General features: G+C 26.7%; 2 protein-coding genes across 3 annotated transcripts; both read right to left on the reverse strand.

The window, feature by feature from the left end:
* Positions 1-65: 65 nt before the first annotated feature.
* On the reverse strand, positions 66-2,972 carry LOC130941911 (xylan O-acetyltransferase 1-like). 2 transcript variants are annotated; one of them, XM_057870551.1, is made up of 6 exons: positions 2,773-2,972; positions 1,908-2,656; positions 1,644-1,815; positions 878-1,086; positions 621-779; positions 66-523 (listed from the first exon to the last, which is right to left on the reverse strand). In XM_057870551.1, exons 2-6 carry the CDS (start codon positions 2,612-2,614, stop codon positions 175-177), a joined length of 1,596 nt encoding a protein of 531 aa, XP_057726534.1. In that variant the 5' UTR covers positions 2,615-2,656; positions 2,773-2,972; the 3' UTR covers positions 66-174. The 2 variants fall into 2 exon arrangements, with proteins under 2 accessions (XP_057726534.1, XP_057726533.1); XM_057870550.1 differs by having other exon boundaries at positions 1,908-2,972.
* An 8,491-nt stretch (positions 2,973-11,463) lies between these two features.
* On the reverse strand, positions 11,464-13,763 carry LOC130942125 (1-aminocyclopropane-1-carboxylate oxidase 2). Its single transcript, XM_057870822.1, has 2 exons — positions 12,828-13,763; positions 11,464-12,208 (listed from the first exon to the last, which is right to left on the reverse strand). The coding sequence occupies exons 1-2, from the start codon at positions 13,674-13,676 to the stop codon at positions 11,924-11,926; spliced, it is 1,134 nt and encodes a 377-aa protein (XP_057726805.1). The 5' UTR covers positions 13,677-13,763; the 3' UTR covers positions 11,464-11,923.
* Positions 13,764-20,393: the final 6,630 nt, after the last annotated feature.

The raw sequence follows: 20,393 nt of genomic DNA on the forward strand, positions 1-20,393 counted from the left end.
CTAACAGTAAATGACTTGAGTAACAAAAAAGCTTATAGGGACAACAAACGCTGTTGCACTGAAGGGGACCAAAAAAGGAGAACTTTTTCTTTAAGTAAAAGAGAAAGAATAACAATTAAGTAAAAAAGAGAAAAATGAGAAGTATTGTATCAAAGTATCTATATGTATTTGGGGTCAAGATTGAGAAATGATACGTGTGTAAAGGAACTCATTCCAAGTGTCAGGCAATCCTGGTAGACACCAATGGATGCAATCTGCATAAGTAGCTGGGTCAGCTTGCTGTTCTTTTGTTAGCATCTTCCCTTGGCGAATGGTATAAACAGATGTATGTGCATCTTTCCTGAACTCTGATAATGTTGTTATGTTAATGAAATACACTGGAACCTTCATTGACTTTGTCACATTGTTGGCTATCACAAAAAGTCTTCTATCTGTTCCCACATTCAATGGAGTGGACATGTTTGTAACCGGAGTGGTTTCCTTGGCACATTTTATGCCTTCTGGGTTGTTCCAATCCTCACTCCTATAATGTGCAAATTTATTCATTATTATTAAGTACAATGGTGCGTTACCATTCACCAAATAAACTAGCAAAATCCAAAAGGTTAGTGATTAATTACTTGATATGAAGAGGGGAGGTGCTGGTGAAGAAAACTTTGGTTCTATTTGGGTCAATGTTGGCATCCACCCATTTTGACCATGTATCAAGCACTCTCGCATATGCTACTGGCCTTGGCACTTCATCATATTCCGTGGACCCTTCATCAAACGTCCCTCGTCTATACATTGCATAAGGATCAGTGTCATGAATTTGCTTCAAAGCTAAGAATAAGATAACTTAGAAAACAAGAAATAGTGTATATATTATTGTGCTCACAAGACTTTCATGGCGAAAGTGTTCATCCACCAAATATATGTGTTGAAGATCAAGTAGTCCACATTAATCCAATTCACACCATGCTTTTCAATGGATTCAGGCATGATTATCCGGTTCAATATGCTGTGCATGTTTGGATCATCTGAATTTGACTCTACAAGGAATGGTGCCCAATAGAACTCCACCGTAGTAGTAGTGTGGTCCGGTTCCTGCATGCGCATGCATCAAAGCTTAGTTAATCAAATTGAGAAAAAGAAAAGTAAAAAATTACACTCACATTTTCTTGTACGCTAATCAACTTTGGCAATAAAAGAATGAATCGTTCAAATATATAGACAAAATATTACGGGTACACAAGTTACATAGCTCAATCAAATTGGAGTGGATCCCAAGCAATGGTACTTTATTTTTATCTATATATATATATATATATATTCCCACCTGACACAACATGTCATTTCTTAATTGCCATTGTGATTGGCACAATCTTCCGATCCAAGGCTAGATCTTACAAACTATTTGGTAGTTAAAGAACTAATCCCACTTGGTCATCAAAGTCAATGGCCCACTTAATTTCAACCCATCATTGTTACTAATCTAATATATATGATGTCATACAAGTGCTTCATCGTTATGGCAAATTATTATAATGTATGATGAATAAAGAGAATGAAAAGTAGCTTTCTTCTTTTCATTTTACCTTTTATTTATTTTTATGTAGTTTAGCTACATGAACTCTAAAAGAAGAGAAAGGAGAGATAGTAACCTCAATTTTGAAGATAGCAAGAGAACCATCCTTGTACCATGTTTTCTGCTCTGGAGGAGCCACAGATTGAACCATACAAACCATTGATTCCCACTGGTTTCTGTTCAGTGAGTCTCCAACAAACATTAGCCTCTTCCCTCTTATCTTCTCAAACAACAGCCTTGGCTTGAACCTTCAAATTAAATATGCAACCAATAAGAACCTAACTAGCATCAATTAATTGGGAAAAAAAATGGGAAAATTGATTAAAAAAAAATTATTTACTTGGGCATAGAACAATCTCTTGGTTGCCACCTCCAATTCTGATAGAGGGAATCAGGTCTTCCATTTCTCATGCATGTGACTTGTGAAGTGAGGAACTCACACTGTTCTTCTTTGTACAAAGGATGTGTTATGTTATCAAAAACCCACTCTCCATTGAACAAGTCACAATCTTCTGGTGGCAACTCAACTACCTCCTCTTCTTCATCATCATCAACATCATCATCATCATTCTCCACAACTTTCATCTCAATCTTCTTATTGTTCTTATTCTTCTTTGTCTTCTTCTCTTGTTCTGCTGCCACAATCGTTTTCAAATCAACTCGTTCTTGGGGTTCTTCAGAATCATTATCCGTTGTTGTTGTTGTTTCAAGTTGAGTCCTTGATGAACTCTTAGAAGAGGAAACAGTGACAGTGACACTGTCTCCGTTATTATTATTATTATTACTACTGCGATGATCTTCTTCATCTGCTTCTTCATTAATATCCTCTTGTTTCTTGGTGGTGATGACACTTTGAACCACAGTAGTAGTTTCTTCTTCCACGTGTTTTGAAGATTCTTGAATTTCTTGAGCCTTGTGAGTAGAAAAGGGAAACTCAGCAAGGGACTTAACATCCTCGTTGTACATGAAGACTCCAAAGAGGAAAATGGAGAAAACAACGACGAAAACAGAGAGGTTGTTGTTCTTTCTTGCCTTCATTGCTCCCATTTCTGAGTTGAAAAGCGGAGTCTTTCGACGAATGATAAAGGGCTGCATGATAAAGAAGAATATGTGATAAGAAGATGATGAATGAGATAAGAGAGAAGAGAGGTAGAAATATAGAGACACATTTGAGAAAAAATAAATAAGAGATAGAAGAAGATGACTTTGTTTGTTGAAATTAGGGGTTTGGTGGAATGGCCTTGTCTTGGAAGGAAGTGAAACAGAACACAAGAACAGAGAGAGAGAGAGATAGAGAGAGAGAGGAGGGAGAGTTGTCTTTCTCAGCTCTCAAGTTTCTTTATCTCTTTACTCCATTTTGTTCATCCATTTCCACTCTTTCTTTCTTGGAGAAATCTTTTCTATATGTTTTATGTGTTTTTTAGGACTATTTCTGTTTTTGTAGAATTTCACATTATTATGGAGTAGATAAGTTAACCGTGGAAACTCATCTAATTGAAAATTATTAAATGATTTAACATGTTTAATTAAATTATGAAAAAGTCTAGGGAGCCAATGGAGGTTTAAGAAGTATTAGAGATATGACCATTAGTGTTATATTGTCCTATCAGGTTATACTTTTGGGATGAGTGGTTTCAGATATGGTATTAGAGTTCTAGATTCGAAAGGTCAAGAGTTCGATCTTTTGTGAACCCCAAAATCAGTTTAATTTTTTATTGAGATGTTTATTATCCTTGGTATCCGGATGGTTATCCTTGGTATCGGATGGTTATTCTAACTAGTATCGTGATGTTCATTTTATTCATGAACCAAAAATTTAGTCCATTGTACACATTGTACACTTAAGCCATTGGCTCCCTAACACTACTCTTAAATTATTATTTAATAATTTTTAATTATTAATTTTATATTAAAATAATTACACGTAAGTCATCACCTAATTTCATATATTTTAATTATCTCTTTAATATGTATTTGATCTACATATTAATCATATTGATATATAGGTTTATTTTAGAGTAAATAGTTATATTAGTATTTGAAAAATCATTTATTCTCTAAATTAGTATTTGAAATATTTTTTTAATCAAATTCGTACTTCAAATATTTTAAATTAGTCCTTTTTGTTTTTTTTATCACTTTTGTTACTAACGGCGTCAGAGTTTATTGATGTGACACGTTAAATGATACCACAATACACACATAGCAGTCCTAATTTACGGTTAACATGATACGTTTATGAAATTAGATTAAATAAACTCCAAATTGAGGGATTCCAACACCTCAAGTTCTTTCCTTGATTAGGCTTTGATTTAATCTAATTTTGTAAATTTATCATATTAATAGTCAATTAAGATTCTTATATGCATGTTGTAGTATCATTTAACATATCACATTAATAAATTTTGATGCTATCAATAAAAAAATCACAGAAGGACTAACGTGATCAATTTAAAATTTTTGAAAAACGAATTTGATTAAAAAAATCTTTCGAGAATCAATTTAAATAATAAGTGATTTTTTAAGAACAAATTTGATCATATACCCCTTTATGTTATTATTATTCAATCAAATATTTATATGTTTTTAAAATATTTAAAATAATAATGGATGGATATATAAATCAAATATCTTTGCTTATATAATTATGTAATTAAAATTTTCACTTATTTGTATATGATTCTCTTTGTAATGAAGTCCTCTTACATAGAAAAATGACAAAATAAGAAAATGAGAGTATGATTATTATTAATTAAGGTAGTAAAACTCACCCATAATAAAAATTATAAATACAATAGCAATTAATTCTTTACTATATTACTTTATAATTTTCTTTGCTTTAGGGGATATTTTTCTATTTGATAGAGAAGTTTAGCATTATTCTTTTATCAATGATTGAGATCATTGTAAAGTCTTTCCTAAAAACTAATTTTTTATTCATTTTAGAGAAGTTAAATTTATAGAAGAAATAAGAGTATTCATAGGCGACTCTTATCATTAATGTGAGAATGTAACCTCTAAAAAGCAATTCAATAACACCATTGGTGACTTGGTGTAAACAAGTTTTATAATTTCATTTTTAGTGTTCTTCAATTTGAGTCCTTGAGCCTTACTCTAAGCCTCTAACCTTATTATATCGGAAGAATTTCAAATGTACTAGATATATTCGTATTCTAATAATTTTAATCGTTAATCTCAATTATAAAAATATATAATTTATATTAATTAAAATTAACCGTTAAAATTACTAGAATACCGATATTTTGGATATATTTAAAAACTTTTTTATTATATTATAACTGGTTGAACCCACCGTATAAGACAAATGTATGTATACTTAAAAAAGAAAAAGAAGACAAAAGAAAAGGATCAATTAATTAGTCCTTACTTTACTTTATTTAATTAATTTGGTTTGAATTTTTAATTTCCCTTGATCCTTTTGGCAACTACTTTCAACAGATCTCCCTCTTAAAATTGAGACAATACGTGAGGAGTAATCTCAAAGCCTTCAAGCTAAGCTAAGGTTGGTAGATGTCTCACTCAAAATGAAAAGGGTGGGAGTTTGGTTCTTTGGTTGACACCATGTTGTTGTCTTTCAGCTTTCACCATGTTTGTTCTTTCTCATACTAATCTTTCATAGTCTAAGTTATTGTTAGTGTCTTAGCTTGTATAGTTATGTTTTCATGGTATATATGTTTTAGGAGGGCCACCATGATTGATCATATTTAGATTTTTTTTTATTGAGATATTTACAGGATGATGAAAATGATGTATGGTATCATCTATCCGTCCAAAAGCAGTTTATCAAAATTATTTGTTTGATCAATTAATTTAGCTACAAGTTTATTATACTGTGGAGTATAGTTACAGTGACTAAAAAACTTTAGCAACACTTAAAAAATATTAATAAAATTAAAGTCATATTTTTTATATTTTAATAATATTTTTTTATTTTTTAAATTAAAAAATTGTTTTTAAATAATAAAAAAATATTACTTTAGTTTTATAAAATTATATAATTATCGTAGTCACCATAACTATAAACATTATAATATCCACTTTATTATATATTGGTATATATATATATAGTGGAAAGGAAAAATAATGAAGAGAATGAAAATTCTCTTTAATTGATAATTGAATAAATATTACATAGAATGTGTTAATTTTTTCAAATGAGGTAAATATTTCTTTATTTTGTTCTCTTCATCATAGAATTAGCTTAGTAATTAATTACATCATGTACCATTTTATTTTATTTTATGATAAATTTTTTTTTGGTTGAAAATATATAATAGAATATTTAGTGTTGTTTATATTACTTTTATAATTAATTAATTACTTATGGTTTGTAAATATTTAAAAAGATTAATATAATATAGATGTTATTAAAAAAATCTATTGGCAGAATCCAGATTCCATAAGTCAACTATTAAGGCATTTGAATTCTTTTATTTTTAGGCTGTATTATTCTACTTTTTTAAATGGACTTCATTACATTAGTCATTCCCTGTAAAACTAGAGGGAAAACGAACTACAAAGCCTTTGATTTATTATGTACTTCCCATTAATTAATTAACACATCTTTAATTATCCAGAATGTTTATTCATTATATATGTCACCTCAATTCTATTATAATGATAGTTTTCTACTTTTTCTTTACCTCGTTTGGCAGTTGGCACAAGCCTTGAAGAAGGTTGTTGCTTCCTTTAATATTTATGAATCTCAATATATGACAGAAAAAAATTAAATATTTTGTGAGACTGATTTTGAGAGGAGCAATGCTATGTGTTAGTAAATATTATTATTTTTTGTTAATATTTTAATATTTATATTTTATAAAAATTTTATATAAAATAAATATATAATTTATACTTATATTTATATCATAAAAAATTTGGTAGACAATAGTAAAATTTTGTGATTAACCGCCTTTTTTAATATATCTACTGTTAAATACTGATTTGTAGCGATTAAAAAAAATCGTCACTAACAATCTAACATCATTTTATTTTAGAGCAGTTCATAAACCGCCGCTATTCTACTTTAAAATCGTTGCTATTTACTGAAATTCTTATAATATTATCAAAATTTGTACATATAAATTAATACATTTTATATTATTTTTTTAAAATTTATATATATTTATTAATAAAATTTATGTATTAAAAATAATTTAATATTTATATTATTAAAATAATGATTAAAAATATTAAAAATGGTTGGCCATGCCATGAGAATTTCTCTCTTGGGAATACATTTGCGCATTCTAAAGTCTTTTAATTTTTTTTCAGTAGGAACTAATAAAATGGTGGATTGGTAGCTAAGTAGCTAACACAATCATCACTGAAATAATGTCAGCGTTGCACAAAAAATAACTGGTATAGCAAAATAAAAAGTAAATATTGTTATATTCTCAAATTGATAATATTATTTTTTATTATATTTTATTTTTTAAATTACTTTCACAATAATAAAACATAATAATAAAGAATAAAATAATAAAAATAATGAATAATTTGATAAAATTATATAAAAAAGAATGACAATATCAAATTTAGACGTGATAATTGATGAAACTTATTAATTACTATTTCGATTCACATGCAATAATAACCCACGTTTAGACACATAAAAAAAGTTTTAATTATTTTTTTAGTTTTTATAGTTTTATTAAAATTTTAATTATATTTCTATACTTTTTTTAATACACTATTTTTAATTTTATAATTAATTTTTTTAATATAAAAAATATTAAAATTAATTAAATATTTCTTTACAAATTAAATATATTCATAATTAAAAACTTAATTAGATATTTTATCGTATATATTTTATAAAAAATATTTTATTAATTTTAATATTTTAATATAAAAATAATCTAATCATAAAATTAAAAATTTAATAAAATTATAACAATCAACAGAATAATTAAAAAAAACCCACCTTTTATAGGATAGATCGACTTTGAAAATATATAATAATTGACCACACGAAAGTATAAAGAAAGAAAGAGAAAGGAAATTAAATGAAGGAAAGTTTATTAGGTTACCAACTCAAAGCGAAAATAAGAATAGCAGAGAAACAAAAAATAATGATGATGTTTAAGAATTTAAGGGCAAGATCATATGCATGCTATCCTAGGGAGCCAATAATAAAGGTGTTGAAGGATAGATGAGATACCTATTAGCCTTAAGCAAAAGGTATTGACTCTAAAGTCACTAGTTGACAAATAAGTCAGAATCATGATTGAGTGAAATGATTCTATTAAAGTGAATTTTATAGTGTTTCTAATTTAGTGTTTAATTTTTATTTAATTTATTTTTATAATAAAATTTAAATCTTTAATAATTATATATTTTTATATTTTTAAATTAAATATTAATTTTTAATTTTTTAATAAATTAAACAAATATTTTTAGACACTATAATAATCACATTTTATTAATTGGATTAAGTCTTTATTGTACGGAAAAGTATAGATATCTCTATAGATAACTAGATAAGGTGTTGTTTCTAAAATGATTAGAAATTTTAAAAATATTAAGAGAAAAAGTTTTCGATAATGTGGACAGTTGGATATATATCATATGAATTTAATTTTCATGTACTGACAATATAAAATATTTTATATAATTATGTAATTATAATTATTTTTTTAGGTGAGTATTTATGTAGTTAATATAAAAAATAGTTATTTTTACTAAATTTTATCGTTATATAATTAGATACATGTATAAAATAATTTTACATTAATAATGTATTAAATTTAAATTCATATAAAATTAGTTACTAAATCAACCACTTATATTAAATACGTAGTAAAATATAAATATACATTAAAAATAAATAAAACAACATATTTATTGATATATAAATATATAATAATTAATTTTTTTATGTACATATTATAACATGTATATATATTCAGGATGTAGAGACATTTTCTGTAGTTTAACTACGAATTGTTTAGCTTAATTTCGTATCAAATTACAATTAAAAAAAAAAGAAAAAAAAAGCAAGAACGTGAGTTTGGTTGGTAGTGAAGGATTTTTTTTACAATATACATCTAATTTTGGGAGAAGAAATTAAAAATGTGTTTGGTATGTGAGAAAAAGGGTAAATGGTATATGAAAGAATTGCTCAAAATCAAAAGGTGAATTCCAATCTAGATACACCTTATGCAAGAAGAAAATATAAAAGTCAGCAATAATTCTATTCTTATATATATATATATATATATATATATATATATATATATATATATATATCTTAAATGTGATTCATTCTATGGTTGAGGCTTGATCTTTCTTTCGTTAAATATAATACTAGGTTTTACAATTAATTAACTTTGTTGGGAAGCTTTGGATTCAAGAGAGATAATGACATCAAAATCATGAGCAACTGAATATTTTGAAAAGCAAACTTCTAAAGGCATCAAAGGCAGACATCTGATATTAACATTAAGATGTATACATCAAAATTAGCTAAGTTGCAACATCACTTTAATTTGTATAAACCAAACATGCGGATACTGAAAGTATTAACGATCCCTTATATATATATAAATGGAAATATCATCACCTTACGTTAACTAATAGATTGGAAATAAAGAAATGAATATTAGGAAAGAAAAAGACTCCTTATAAATTAAAGAGAAAATATGTAAATTGGTTTTTAATGAATTTTAGATAAAATTTTAGATAAAATACTTTAATTTTTAATAAATTTTTATTATTATAAAGTTTTTGGGAATTGTTCTTATCGGATATTAATTATGTCCTCACTTTCAGCTGAAATTTTTAATATATATATGTATATTGGATAAATAAATTTTTAATAAATTAAATTTTATTATAAAATAATTAGATTCTAAAAAATATCATTATTAAATAAATTAAAATTTTTTAAAATGACAAAAAGATAGAAATAATTATCATAATTTTTAGAGAATACAAATTTATTAAGAAACAAAATATCGATAATCTTAAATTCTTTAGAAACAAATTTAAGTATATTTTTTTTTGCACCAGGGTATCCATTAGGTCGGAAGTTCAATGACTAATCCCTTGAGTATTGTAGAGGTACACAAAGTGGACGATCCTCCCAAGCAAACAAGCTCCATTCCCATAATTAATAAATGTGGGTTTGCAGAATTGGTTATATCATAATTAACTTTTAAGTGAATTAAAGTGATGTAATTTTTTTAAAAAATAATTTTGTGACAATAATAATAACGATGAATATCCATCCCGGCTCTTGGAAAATTTTTCGAAGGATTTCAGTCTTCCAACAAAAAAAATCTTTTTTAATTCTTGATATTTAATTTTATGAGACTAATTAATCTCTTTATTAGTGATATCTTTCAAAATTCAGAACATACTTATGTAATACGTTAATAATTAATTTATCATCTATTTAACATTTATAATTTAAAACAATTTAAAATTCACTGGTATTTCTTAGTTTTACAGAATAAATTTAGTTAATGTATTTAAAAAAAATAATAAAAAAACTAAATGACATTGACAATTATCCTTAAAAGACAACAAAACTCCCAACAAAAAAGAATTTATCAATTTTAGTTGGCTCTTAATGAATAAATCAACCATTTAACATGTCATATAAGTTTATTCCACTAATACTGAAAGAAAATATTGACAGAAGAACTAATTAGTCCCACAAAAATAAATATCAAGAGTCGAAAATGATATTTTTTGTTGAGAATTTCATTGTCTTTTTAAAGTAATTGTCAAGAAAGTTTAAGATATAATAATAATAATAATAATAATAATAATAATAATAATAATAATAATAATAATATCTTTTTCTAAGCCAAATTTGCAGCATGTGAGTTCTTATATTCTATAGGAAAACTAATCCATACTTTCATAGTGCTTTTGCTTGCAATAGCATTAAATAAAAGTTGATATATTGTTAATCAAACCATGCTAATCCACTTATATTGTTAAACCAAGGTTCACATAAGCATAAGTTTTTGCAGCTGAAAGCCTAAATAGAAAGGGAAAAAACTTCCATTATATATATGTGCGCACCTGAAGTTAATAATTAAAAATGTTAAATTATTTAACAAATTTAATTAAATTATCATTTAAGAAATTTTAATTATCAATTTTATATAAAAACAAATGTATATAAATTTTTACCCAAAAATATATATTGAATGTTCACAAAAAGTGTATATTATACTATTATTTAAAACTTAATTATTCAACAATAACAATTTTATTTTGGTGTACAAGAATAACAAATTTGATTATCTTATTATAAAATATTTGATTTTTTTTTTATTGAAAAAATCCTAATAAGTAATGGGCCATGTTAGTGCGCACACTATTTTTTTAGTATTCTGGATCCTAAACTATAATGGACTTTAATCAACTTATCATCTTTCCACAATGACTCTACTCCCCATCATGCTTCCCCCAAAATTCATAAGAAAAGAAAAACACTTGCTTCAAAATTTCTTATTTCTCGTGTTTTACAACCATGGTCTCAAACCTTTTTTTTTTTTGTATTCCATCCATTTTAAAATAGTCGAAGAACAGCAATATGAATTATTCTCTGAATTTTTATCCTTGACTTCAAATTAAAAAATGCTACAGCAAATATTCAATAAAGATATCATACTTGAACCAACTTGGGTTGGTCGTTCAATCTAATGGCTATCTTACTAGTCTACTTAAACAAAGGTTGGAAGTTCGAATTTAGCTTTAAAAAAAATATATTATACTTGACAGTGTACATTTTATTGAAAGAGGAAATTGTTGGCATTGCCTACCCAAGATTGGCATAAGCTTGACAAAGTAGTAGTAAGATTTACTCATTTTCTACTTGAAAATAAAGTTCAAGCACCAATAAGATCCTAAAACACTTCAAAATAAATCCAATAAATAAATAAATGGAACATATACATCTCATCACAACAAGTCCTCTCATTTCTGTTTTCTTTTTCCTTCACCATCCAACCAAAATTCAAAGCAAACTAAAAAAGGTAAAAACCCTCATACCTCACACAAGCACACAAATTGCTTTAAAAATAAATAAATAAAAAAACCACCTGTTTTAGGACTTGAACCAAAAAAATCATTATATAAGATGGGAAAAGACAACTCCAACTTATAGCTAGTTTTTGGTATCTGGCCTGAAATAGAAATGTTGGAGATAGCGAGACATTGTTACCTAATTATTGGTTTTTTCATATTTATTTTAAGAGATTTATTATTGTTGTTATTGCTACTGTAATTAAGTTTGGCTTTAAGCGATGAGCCAAATATATTTTAATTAGTCTCTAATATCTCAATTTCAGGACAGTAACCAAAATCCAGCTTAATTTAATTAAGACGGTACCTATCTAGTGGGTCTTTGAAAAGGAGGCGTTCATGGTAGACTCTCCAAGCATAGTCCTCAAAGTCAAAAGAGTGAAACACACGCCCATGTTCTTCATCGCTTTCTGCTTTTTCTTCTTCCTTTTGGTCTTCGTTGCCAAGAAAAAGAAGAGGAGCCACAGTGGTCTCTGTAGGAAGCGTTATGAGCAATGACATTGTGATGCAACGTGACTCTTTTGCTTCCCCCATTGCTCTTCCTCTCACTTTCTTCAACTTCCCATTGCTCCACACCTAAATCATGTTACATAACATTCAAAACATTAAGCTTAATTAGACTATATTATTATCTTATATAATATGGTAGAAACTCAAGTGCAGTCAACTTTACGAGGAGTGAAGTTGATGGGTAAGAGTGGCCAGATAAAAATTTAGTCAAATCATCTCTAACTAGTTTGGATTGAGTCGCATAACTTGATAACCATATATTTAATTGGTGACTATCTTCATGTGGAAATGATATTACGAATAGTTAATTAAATGATTCGGTAAATTTGATAAAGTTTTCAAAGCTATGTTCAATTCAATTAACACATATTTAAGGGGCAAAAGAAAAAGAACAATTGGCAAGTCGATAAAGACTTTTTTTTTTTTTGGTTGAGAGTTGATAAAGACTTAAAAATTAAAATGGTCAACACGATTACGTGACCATGTAACCTTTTCCTCCTAAACCAAGCCACTAACCAAACAGAAAATAAAATAGAAAAATCCAAAAGAAAAGCAACAACTTCACAACAGTGTTTTTGTAAAATAAACAGCAATTAAAAGAGCTCTGTTATATTTTATGTGACACTTGACTTATAATCAAATCACCAGCATCAACACCTAAAAAGAAGGGGAAAGAATATAAAACCTGAGCAATATCTCCAAGAGTGACTAGGATGGAGTCCACGTGCGGCACCACGTGCACCCAACCCGAATCCGAGAGCAATGAATACTTCTTCTCTCGCCTGATCTGGTACTGCAAGGCCACCACATACGGGTAAAACCCGCCCGAATATTCGGGTCTATTTCCAGGCCGATCTTCTGAAATCCATAATATAGAACACCACCGGGTCGGGTCATTCCCGATCGGGTTTTCTAGGCCCAAACCTTTCATTAACTCGTCGACGATCTTCAGGCCCAGTTTTTCAAGAGAGAGTGAGAACTCGCGGAGAGATGACAGAATCAACTGGGTTGATGACTCGGTGGAGCAGGACGAGTCAAGACGGAATGACTCGCCGAGTCCGAGTCCGAGTTCATCGTCGTTTTCGTCTTCGTCTGCTTCTTCGGGTTCGTATCCGAGTGGCCAGTTCTTGGGGAAGGAAGATTCCTTCTGGTCCTGAGGGAGGTCGAAGAGAGCGAGCGATTCCGACTCGGCTGAGTTGGCGAGTTCGGAGGGGACCGAGTGATCGGTGAGTTGCACGAAGCCGAGTTGGGAGAAGGAGGAAAGGATGTCCGTGCTGTTGTCAGAGAGGGATATGGAGGGAGGACACGTGGCGGTGGCGGCGGAGGAGGAGGATGAGGTGGTGGCGGAACGGCGGTTAGTGGGGAGAGAGAGGTTTGGTGGGAGGCGGTGGAGGAGGCGGGAAAGGGCGTCGGCGGCGTCGGAAGTAGAAAGGAGGGAGGTTTGGTTAGCCGAGGGAGTTGGTGGTGGTGCTGTGGTGGCTCCTCCGTGGAGGTTGGGGAAGAGGTGGTGGTGCTTGTGAGCTGAAGAGGCCATAACGTGAGAAAGAGAAAACACAAAAAAGTGCGTGAAATGTGCGACACTGAATAGATTGGCGTGCTTCTTCAATCTTGGGTTCGTAGTTTCGTATATACGAATGAATGATTAAATGTATTTTGTATACCATATATATTCATATTGGTAGAACTTTTTCCAAAATTTTTTGGTTTATGATATCCTAATTCAACCGCTAAAGATTAATCTGTTTTGATATTGAGATTTATTTAAAGATTTATAGTTTAATAAATTGTTATATACATTTTTTTTTCAAAAATTATTTGTATTGTTTAAATATTAAAATAAAAATGTGTAATATAATTTTGAGTAATTACTCAAATCAGGTCCTAAAGATTTTAAAATTGGACATTTTAATTTGCACTCCAGTAGACGAATTAGTCTCTAATTTATTTTCCGACAAAATAATTACTCAGATTAGTTCCCAAAAATTTTAAAAATAAACATTTTAGTCCCAAAAAAATTAATGTACAAATTAATTCCCAACATTTCTCTATGTTAAACATAATAGTCTTTCATCTAAAAATAAAATAAAATAAAATAATTATTATTATTATTAATTGTACAATAATATTATACTATATTTTTTGGACAAAATAATAATAAATTTATTCATTAAATTCTTATATATATATATATATATATATATATATATATACTCAATAATAATAATAATAATACTAATAATAATAAAATTATTAAAAATTATTGTACAAAAAATTTAAGATTAAAAATATTTGATATTTTTGTATTTAATATAATTAAAAAATGTGTTATATAAAAGAAAATATGTTTATATTAAAAATTATGTATTAAAAAAATATTTTAATTTGAATTTATATTAAATATATATTTTAATACAAACATATTTTTTAAAATAATACATCTTTTGATATATTAAATAATTTTAATTTTAAATTTTATGTAAAATAATTTTTAATAATTTTATTTTTTATTATTATTGTTATTATTATTATTATTGATTGAATATATATATATATATATATATATATATATATAAAAGAATCTAATAAATAAATTTATCATTATTTTTATCTAAAAATACAAAAAATTATGGTATAATATTATTATGTAATTAATAATAATAATAATAATTAATAAAATTATTAGAGATTATTTTACGAGAAATTTAAGGTTAAAATTATTTGATATTTTTGTATTAAAAAAATATGTATTTAATATAAATTTAAATTAAAATATTTTCTTTTAATACATATTTTTTAATACAAACATATATATATATATTTTTACATAAGACATCTTTTGATTATATTAAACACAAAAATATCAAATAGTTTTAATCTTGAATTTCTTGTAAAATAATCTTTATTATTATTATTATTATTGAGTGACTATATATATAAGAATTTAATGAATAAATTTATCATTATTTTTGGATGGAGAACTATTATGTCAAATAAAGAAAAACATTGGGATTGATTTGTACATTAGTTTTTTTTTGAGACTAAAATGTCTATTTTTTGAAATCTTTGGGGACTGATTTGGGTAATTACTCTGCCGAAAAATGAACTGATGACTGATTTGTCCGCCAAAGTAAAACACTGGGGATTGATCTATGTATTAATTTTTCTTGGAAACTAAAATGTCCGATTCTAAAATCTTTTAGGACTGATTTGGGTAATTACTCTATAATTTTATATATTAATTAATATTTATATTTAATCTTTATATTAATTTTATTTTAATATTTTTAAGAATAAAATATATTTTATTTTTAAAATTTTAAAAATATCTTTAAATTTTATTTTATTTTAATTTTGTTTTTAACGTTTTCAATTTACATTAAATATGTCAGATAGCTAAATTTTCACAAAAATTAGGACTAATTTAATAAAAATGTATGAAAATTATATTTAGTTTGTTTGTGTTAAAAATTATTCTGTAAAATTATTACTGGATTGATCCTAAAATTTTTGAAAAATTAGTCTATTAATGACATATTTGATGTAATTCAAAAGCTTTTAGGATAAAATTAAAATAAAATAAAACTTAGAGGTATGTTCGTAACACAGATTCTTACTAAGAAGGTGAAACAAGAATGATGAGAATGTAAAAACAAGAAAATGAGTTTTGAGTTATGCATAATTTATCAAAAGATAGCACCGAAATTTTTTAACTGTGACACAATAGGTTTCTTAATTTTGATATCAAAATTTTTAACCGTGTAATTTTCAATTAAATGATTATTTTTCTTATCATTAAATTAGTTGGGTGGTATTGAATTCATATATAAGAGGTCTAGTTATTTCTGTGTCATTTATAATAATTTAATAATTTTTTTTTGTATAAAAATATATTTGAATGTATTTTGCTGATTGAGTGAGCTAAAATTTTGGACTTGAAATCTTTAATTTTTTTGTATTTTTTACCAAAAAATTTTATGTCATTTCTAACTATGATGTGTTTTGTTATCACTAAATTGATTATTTGATATTAAATTGAAAAAAAAAGAAGTTTTGAATTATGCAAAATTTATTAGAAAATAATACTAAAAATTTTAATCGTAACATAAAAATTCTTTAACCGTATCATTTCAAACTAAATGATATATTTTTTTGTCATTGAACTAATTAGATTGTATTGAATTCTTATATATAAGAGGTTTAACCATTTTTTAATCATTTATAATAAATTAATATATTTTTATTTTTATTACTGTTTTGTCGATTTTTAGCAAATCGATGATAGTTCGATTTTAATGATCTGAGAGCGAAACCAACTCATCTGTGTGAGTACCAATTTTCTATAAGTGCATCAAAGTGTCTTCGATTAGACTAAATTTAAAAGATTAAAATACAGCAAATTTATAAATTAATAAATAAAATTCAGAAATTAACGTTTTGTAAACAAAATCAACGATTTTTTAAAGAAATTAAAGGAAAACAACAAGTTACTTTCTTTTGGAATAAAGGACTTCTACATGTAAAATGATAATGATAAAATGCTGAAAGCTAAATTAGACAGAAAAAATAAAGAATATGAATAATACTTAATGAATAAGATTAAATGAAATATGAAGAATACAAACAGGATTGAAATTAAAAAGAAGAAGAAGGTGGAAGAAACTCTACAGAAAAAAAAATTTTAATCGCAAACCCAGGGATACGCTTGGGATGTGAGAGTGCTTAAAGTATTTTTCTGAATAAAAGTTTTAACCCCTTTTCACTGAAATTTCCTAGTATTTATAAGCTACCCTTACATAACGGTCAATTAAAATTACATTAATTACAATTAATTATAATTAAACTAAATTATAATTTTGAAACACAACCGCCTTTGGTAATTGTTCCGGCTACATAATTATAGATATTCCCCATGTGATTAATTATCCACTCCCATGTGATTAATTATCTACTAACCTTCTCACTTCTTTGACCACTCGACTAAATCTTCGAAAGTCTTCCTTCAAATCGAATCCCCTCCTCGATTTAACTTCTTCGATTTTGACAAAACAACTCGAAAATAACTTCCTTGTCAGCAATTCCCAAACTTAGCCTCCTAAACACATTTTCTCAAAAACCCATATTCGATATCTTTCGATTCAATTTCTTTCGGATCGAAAATCTTTTCGATCAACAATTACTAAAAAATTATTAAAAAATAAAAAAAATCTTTTTTATTAAAATGAATTTCTGTTTCTTAATAACACCCCAAACAAGCTTGTTATTTAAGTCTCTGGTTATTATATAATTGTCTTTTTAATAGATCCTCCTTTTAGTTATATTCTATTCAGTATTTTCTTTTGATGTTAAAATAATCAAAATATCAATAATGGAGTATATCTAATAAAAGATAAAAAAATAAGGATAAAAATAAAAATAACAATGTGACAATAAAATAAGGAATTCGTATATATTTTATTGTAAAAGGTAATCATTTTATATGGTATATAATGATAAATATTTGTTATTTTTTATTAATTATTTTTTAATATTAAAATTAAATATATTTAAAATATACGTATAATATTCTCCTAATACTATATCTTGGTGGCTAATATAAAAAATGTTGAAAGATAACCGCAGACGAAGGAAGTAGAAGCATGGAAACATGCCACGCAGACTTTAGTAAAAGCACATCAGCACAATGGAATATAGGTGAATTTTAGTATACAGATCAAAATTGGTACAGATTTAAAGATTTGTTTACACCACACTTTCTAAAGTCACACTTTAAACTGTAACTCTTTATAAAGAAAAGCGTCACCTAATAGAAAAAAGTAAATTAGAAGATTTAAGAGAAGAAATAATCAAGTTATCAAAATCAATAGATCAAAAATTAATGATTTTAACTAATGTTAACTGTAATGACACCGAATTTTTAAAATTAATACAAAATGATTTTTCTCAAAATCTTTATTTTACTATAAGTTTTATTGAAGGACTTCAAAAACCTGAAAAAACTTATTTTTCACACGGAATTTCTAAGAAATGTTACCATGGAAATGATTCCCCACATCTTTATCATACTTTTAACCCACAATTAAATTCTATAGTAGATATGCTTGAAGAAATATTAGTATCCATAAAATTTCAAAGAAATAAAGAAAAAGAGAATCCCAAAGAAGAAAAATTTCAAAATATAATCAACATAACAGATCTAAAAGTAAAACCTCCACTAAAATTATGAATATTGAAGAAAAATTAGAAGTTACAATGCTTTTTAAACAATTAAAAATGGCTCAGAAAATAATATTATGGAACAAGGATTTCAAATAGAAGAAGAATTAGTAAATTCTGAAAATATAGAAAATGAAGAACACATCCTAGATTATTCAAGTGACGAAGAACCAGCAATTCCAATACAAGTAAAAATGAAGCTGGAACATCTAAAGATAACCAATCTCAATATAAATGGGAAACAGGTTTGATAATTATGCTTTTAAAAAGGGTTTATAAATAAAGATTCAAAATATACAAAAATACCATCAAAATACGTTCCTAAAATCCAGGAAATGGAAGGAGAAAGAATGCTTGATTTAGACTGTAAAAAGAATGAAAAAGAAATTTTCGAAAATTGGTTGAATTCCTTTTTATTAGAAGCTTTTACTAATCCAAAACTTAGTGAATTGTCTGGAAGAGATATTTGGAATTACATAGGATTTCATACTAAAGGAACTATAAGAGATTATATGACATCAATAGAAAACCAAATAATAGAAGATTTAGCAACAAAAACAACAGCTTATGATAAGATATTAATATAATGATGATTCTATATAAAGAATTTTTTGGAAAAAAATTATAAATCATAGACAGAAGTCTATAAAGGAATATCAAGAAGCAAAAAACCATTTGCTAATATCCAGGATAATGAAGAGATACCCCAAAATATGGGCTTAATAAAAATTTCAGAGAAAAAGAAATATCAATTTAGAAAAAGAAAATCCAAACTGGAGAAAAAGAGGCATTTTAGAACAAGAAATAACAATAAAAACAAAAGGCAAAAAGTGACTATTGCCCAAATAAAAAAGAAAACTGTAAGTGTTGGTATTGCCAAGAAGAAGGACACTATGCAAATGAATGTCCAAAAAAGAAGGATAAAAAAGATCTTACTAAACAAATAGAAATTGCTAAGTCTTGTTTTATGGAACCTTTAGAGGAATCGGATGATAACCTAGACTATATTTTTGAATATGTCTCAGAAACAGACTCAGAGACTGAGTAATAATGCCACATTTATTACTATAAAAATAACAGAAAAATTTATAAATGCTTTTATAGATTCTGGAGCAACACATGCTTTGCTAGTTCAAATATAAACTTGATTGGAAAAAATTAAAGAAACCATTAAGAGTTAGAATAGCTGACAAATCAATACATAAAATTGACAAAAAAACAGAGATGACTGAAATTTTTATTCAAAATTATAGGTTCATTGTTCCATCTATATATATGTTAGATTCTGGAATGGATTTTATCATAGGAAATAACTTTTTAAAACTATATCATCCATTCATTCAAGAATTAACATATATAGTTTTAAAAGTTCCACACGATTCTTCAATAAATCAAAAATCAAAACGTATAAAAATACCAACTACTACTATAGATAAGATCTTAAAATTTAAAATATTTTCTATATTAGAAACATGTTATTTAAATTTATACTTTCAGATAAACATTCCAAAAAATAATCTTGAAATAAAGATAGAGGAACTTTTGGATGAAATTTGTGCTGAAAATCCTTTAGATATTAAAAATAAAATAACGAATTAGTAAGCATTAAATTAAAAGATCCTACAAAAGAGATAAATGTTCCAAATAAAATTCCTTATTCCGCAAGAGATAGAGAAGAGTTCTCTTTAGAATGTAGAGATCTTTTGGAAAAAGGAATTATAAGATTAAGTAAAGTCCTCATGCGGCTCCAGCCTTTTATGTCGAAAACAATAATGAAATTAAAAGAGGAAAACGAAGAATGGTTATTAACTATAAGAAGATGAATGAAACAACTTTAGAAAAGATAAAAGGAGCAACTTGGTTTTCATCTCTTGATGCAAATCAGGGTATTGGCAACTTCGTTTAGACGAAGAAACAAAGAAATTAACTGCTTTACTTGCCCAACAAAAGAATCAACAAGTGTGTTACTCTAATGGAATGTATTACCATTCGGATTAAAACAAGCTCCAGGTATTTATCAAAGATTTATGGAAGAAAT

This window comes from Arachis stenosperma, chromosome 7 (genome assembly GCF_014773155.1).
Source record: "Arachis stenosperma cultivar V10309 chromosome 7, arast.V10309.gnm1.PFL2, whole genome shotgun sequence".
Classification (NCBI taxonomy): domain Eukaryota; kingdom Viridiplantae; phylum Streptophyta; class Magnoliopsida; order Fabales; family Fabaceae; genus Arachis; species Arachis stenosperma.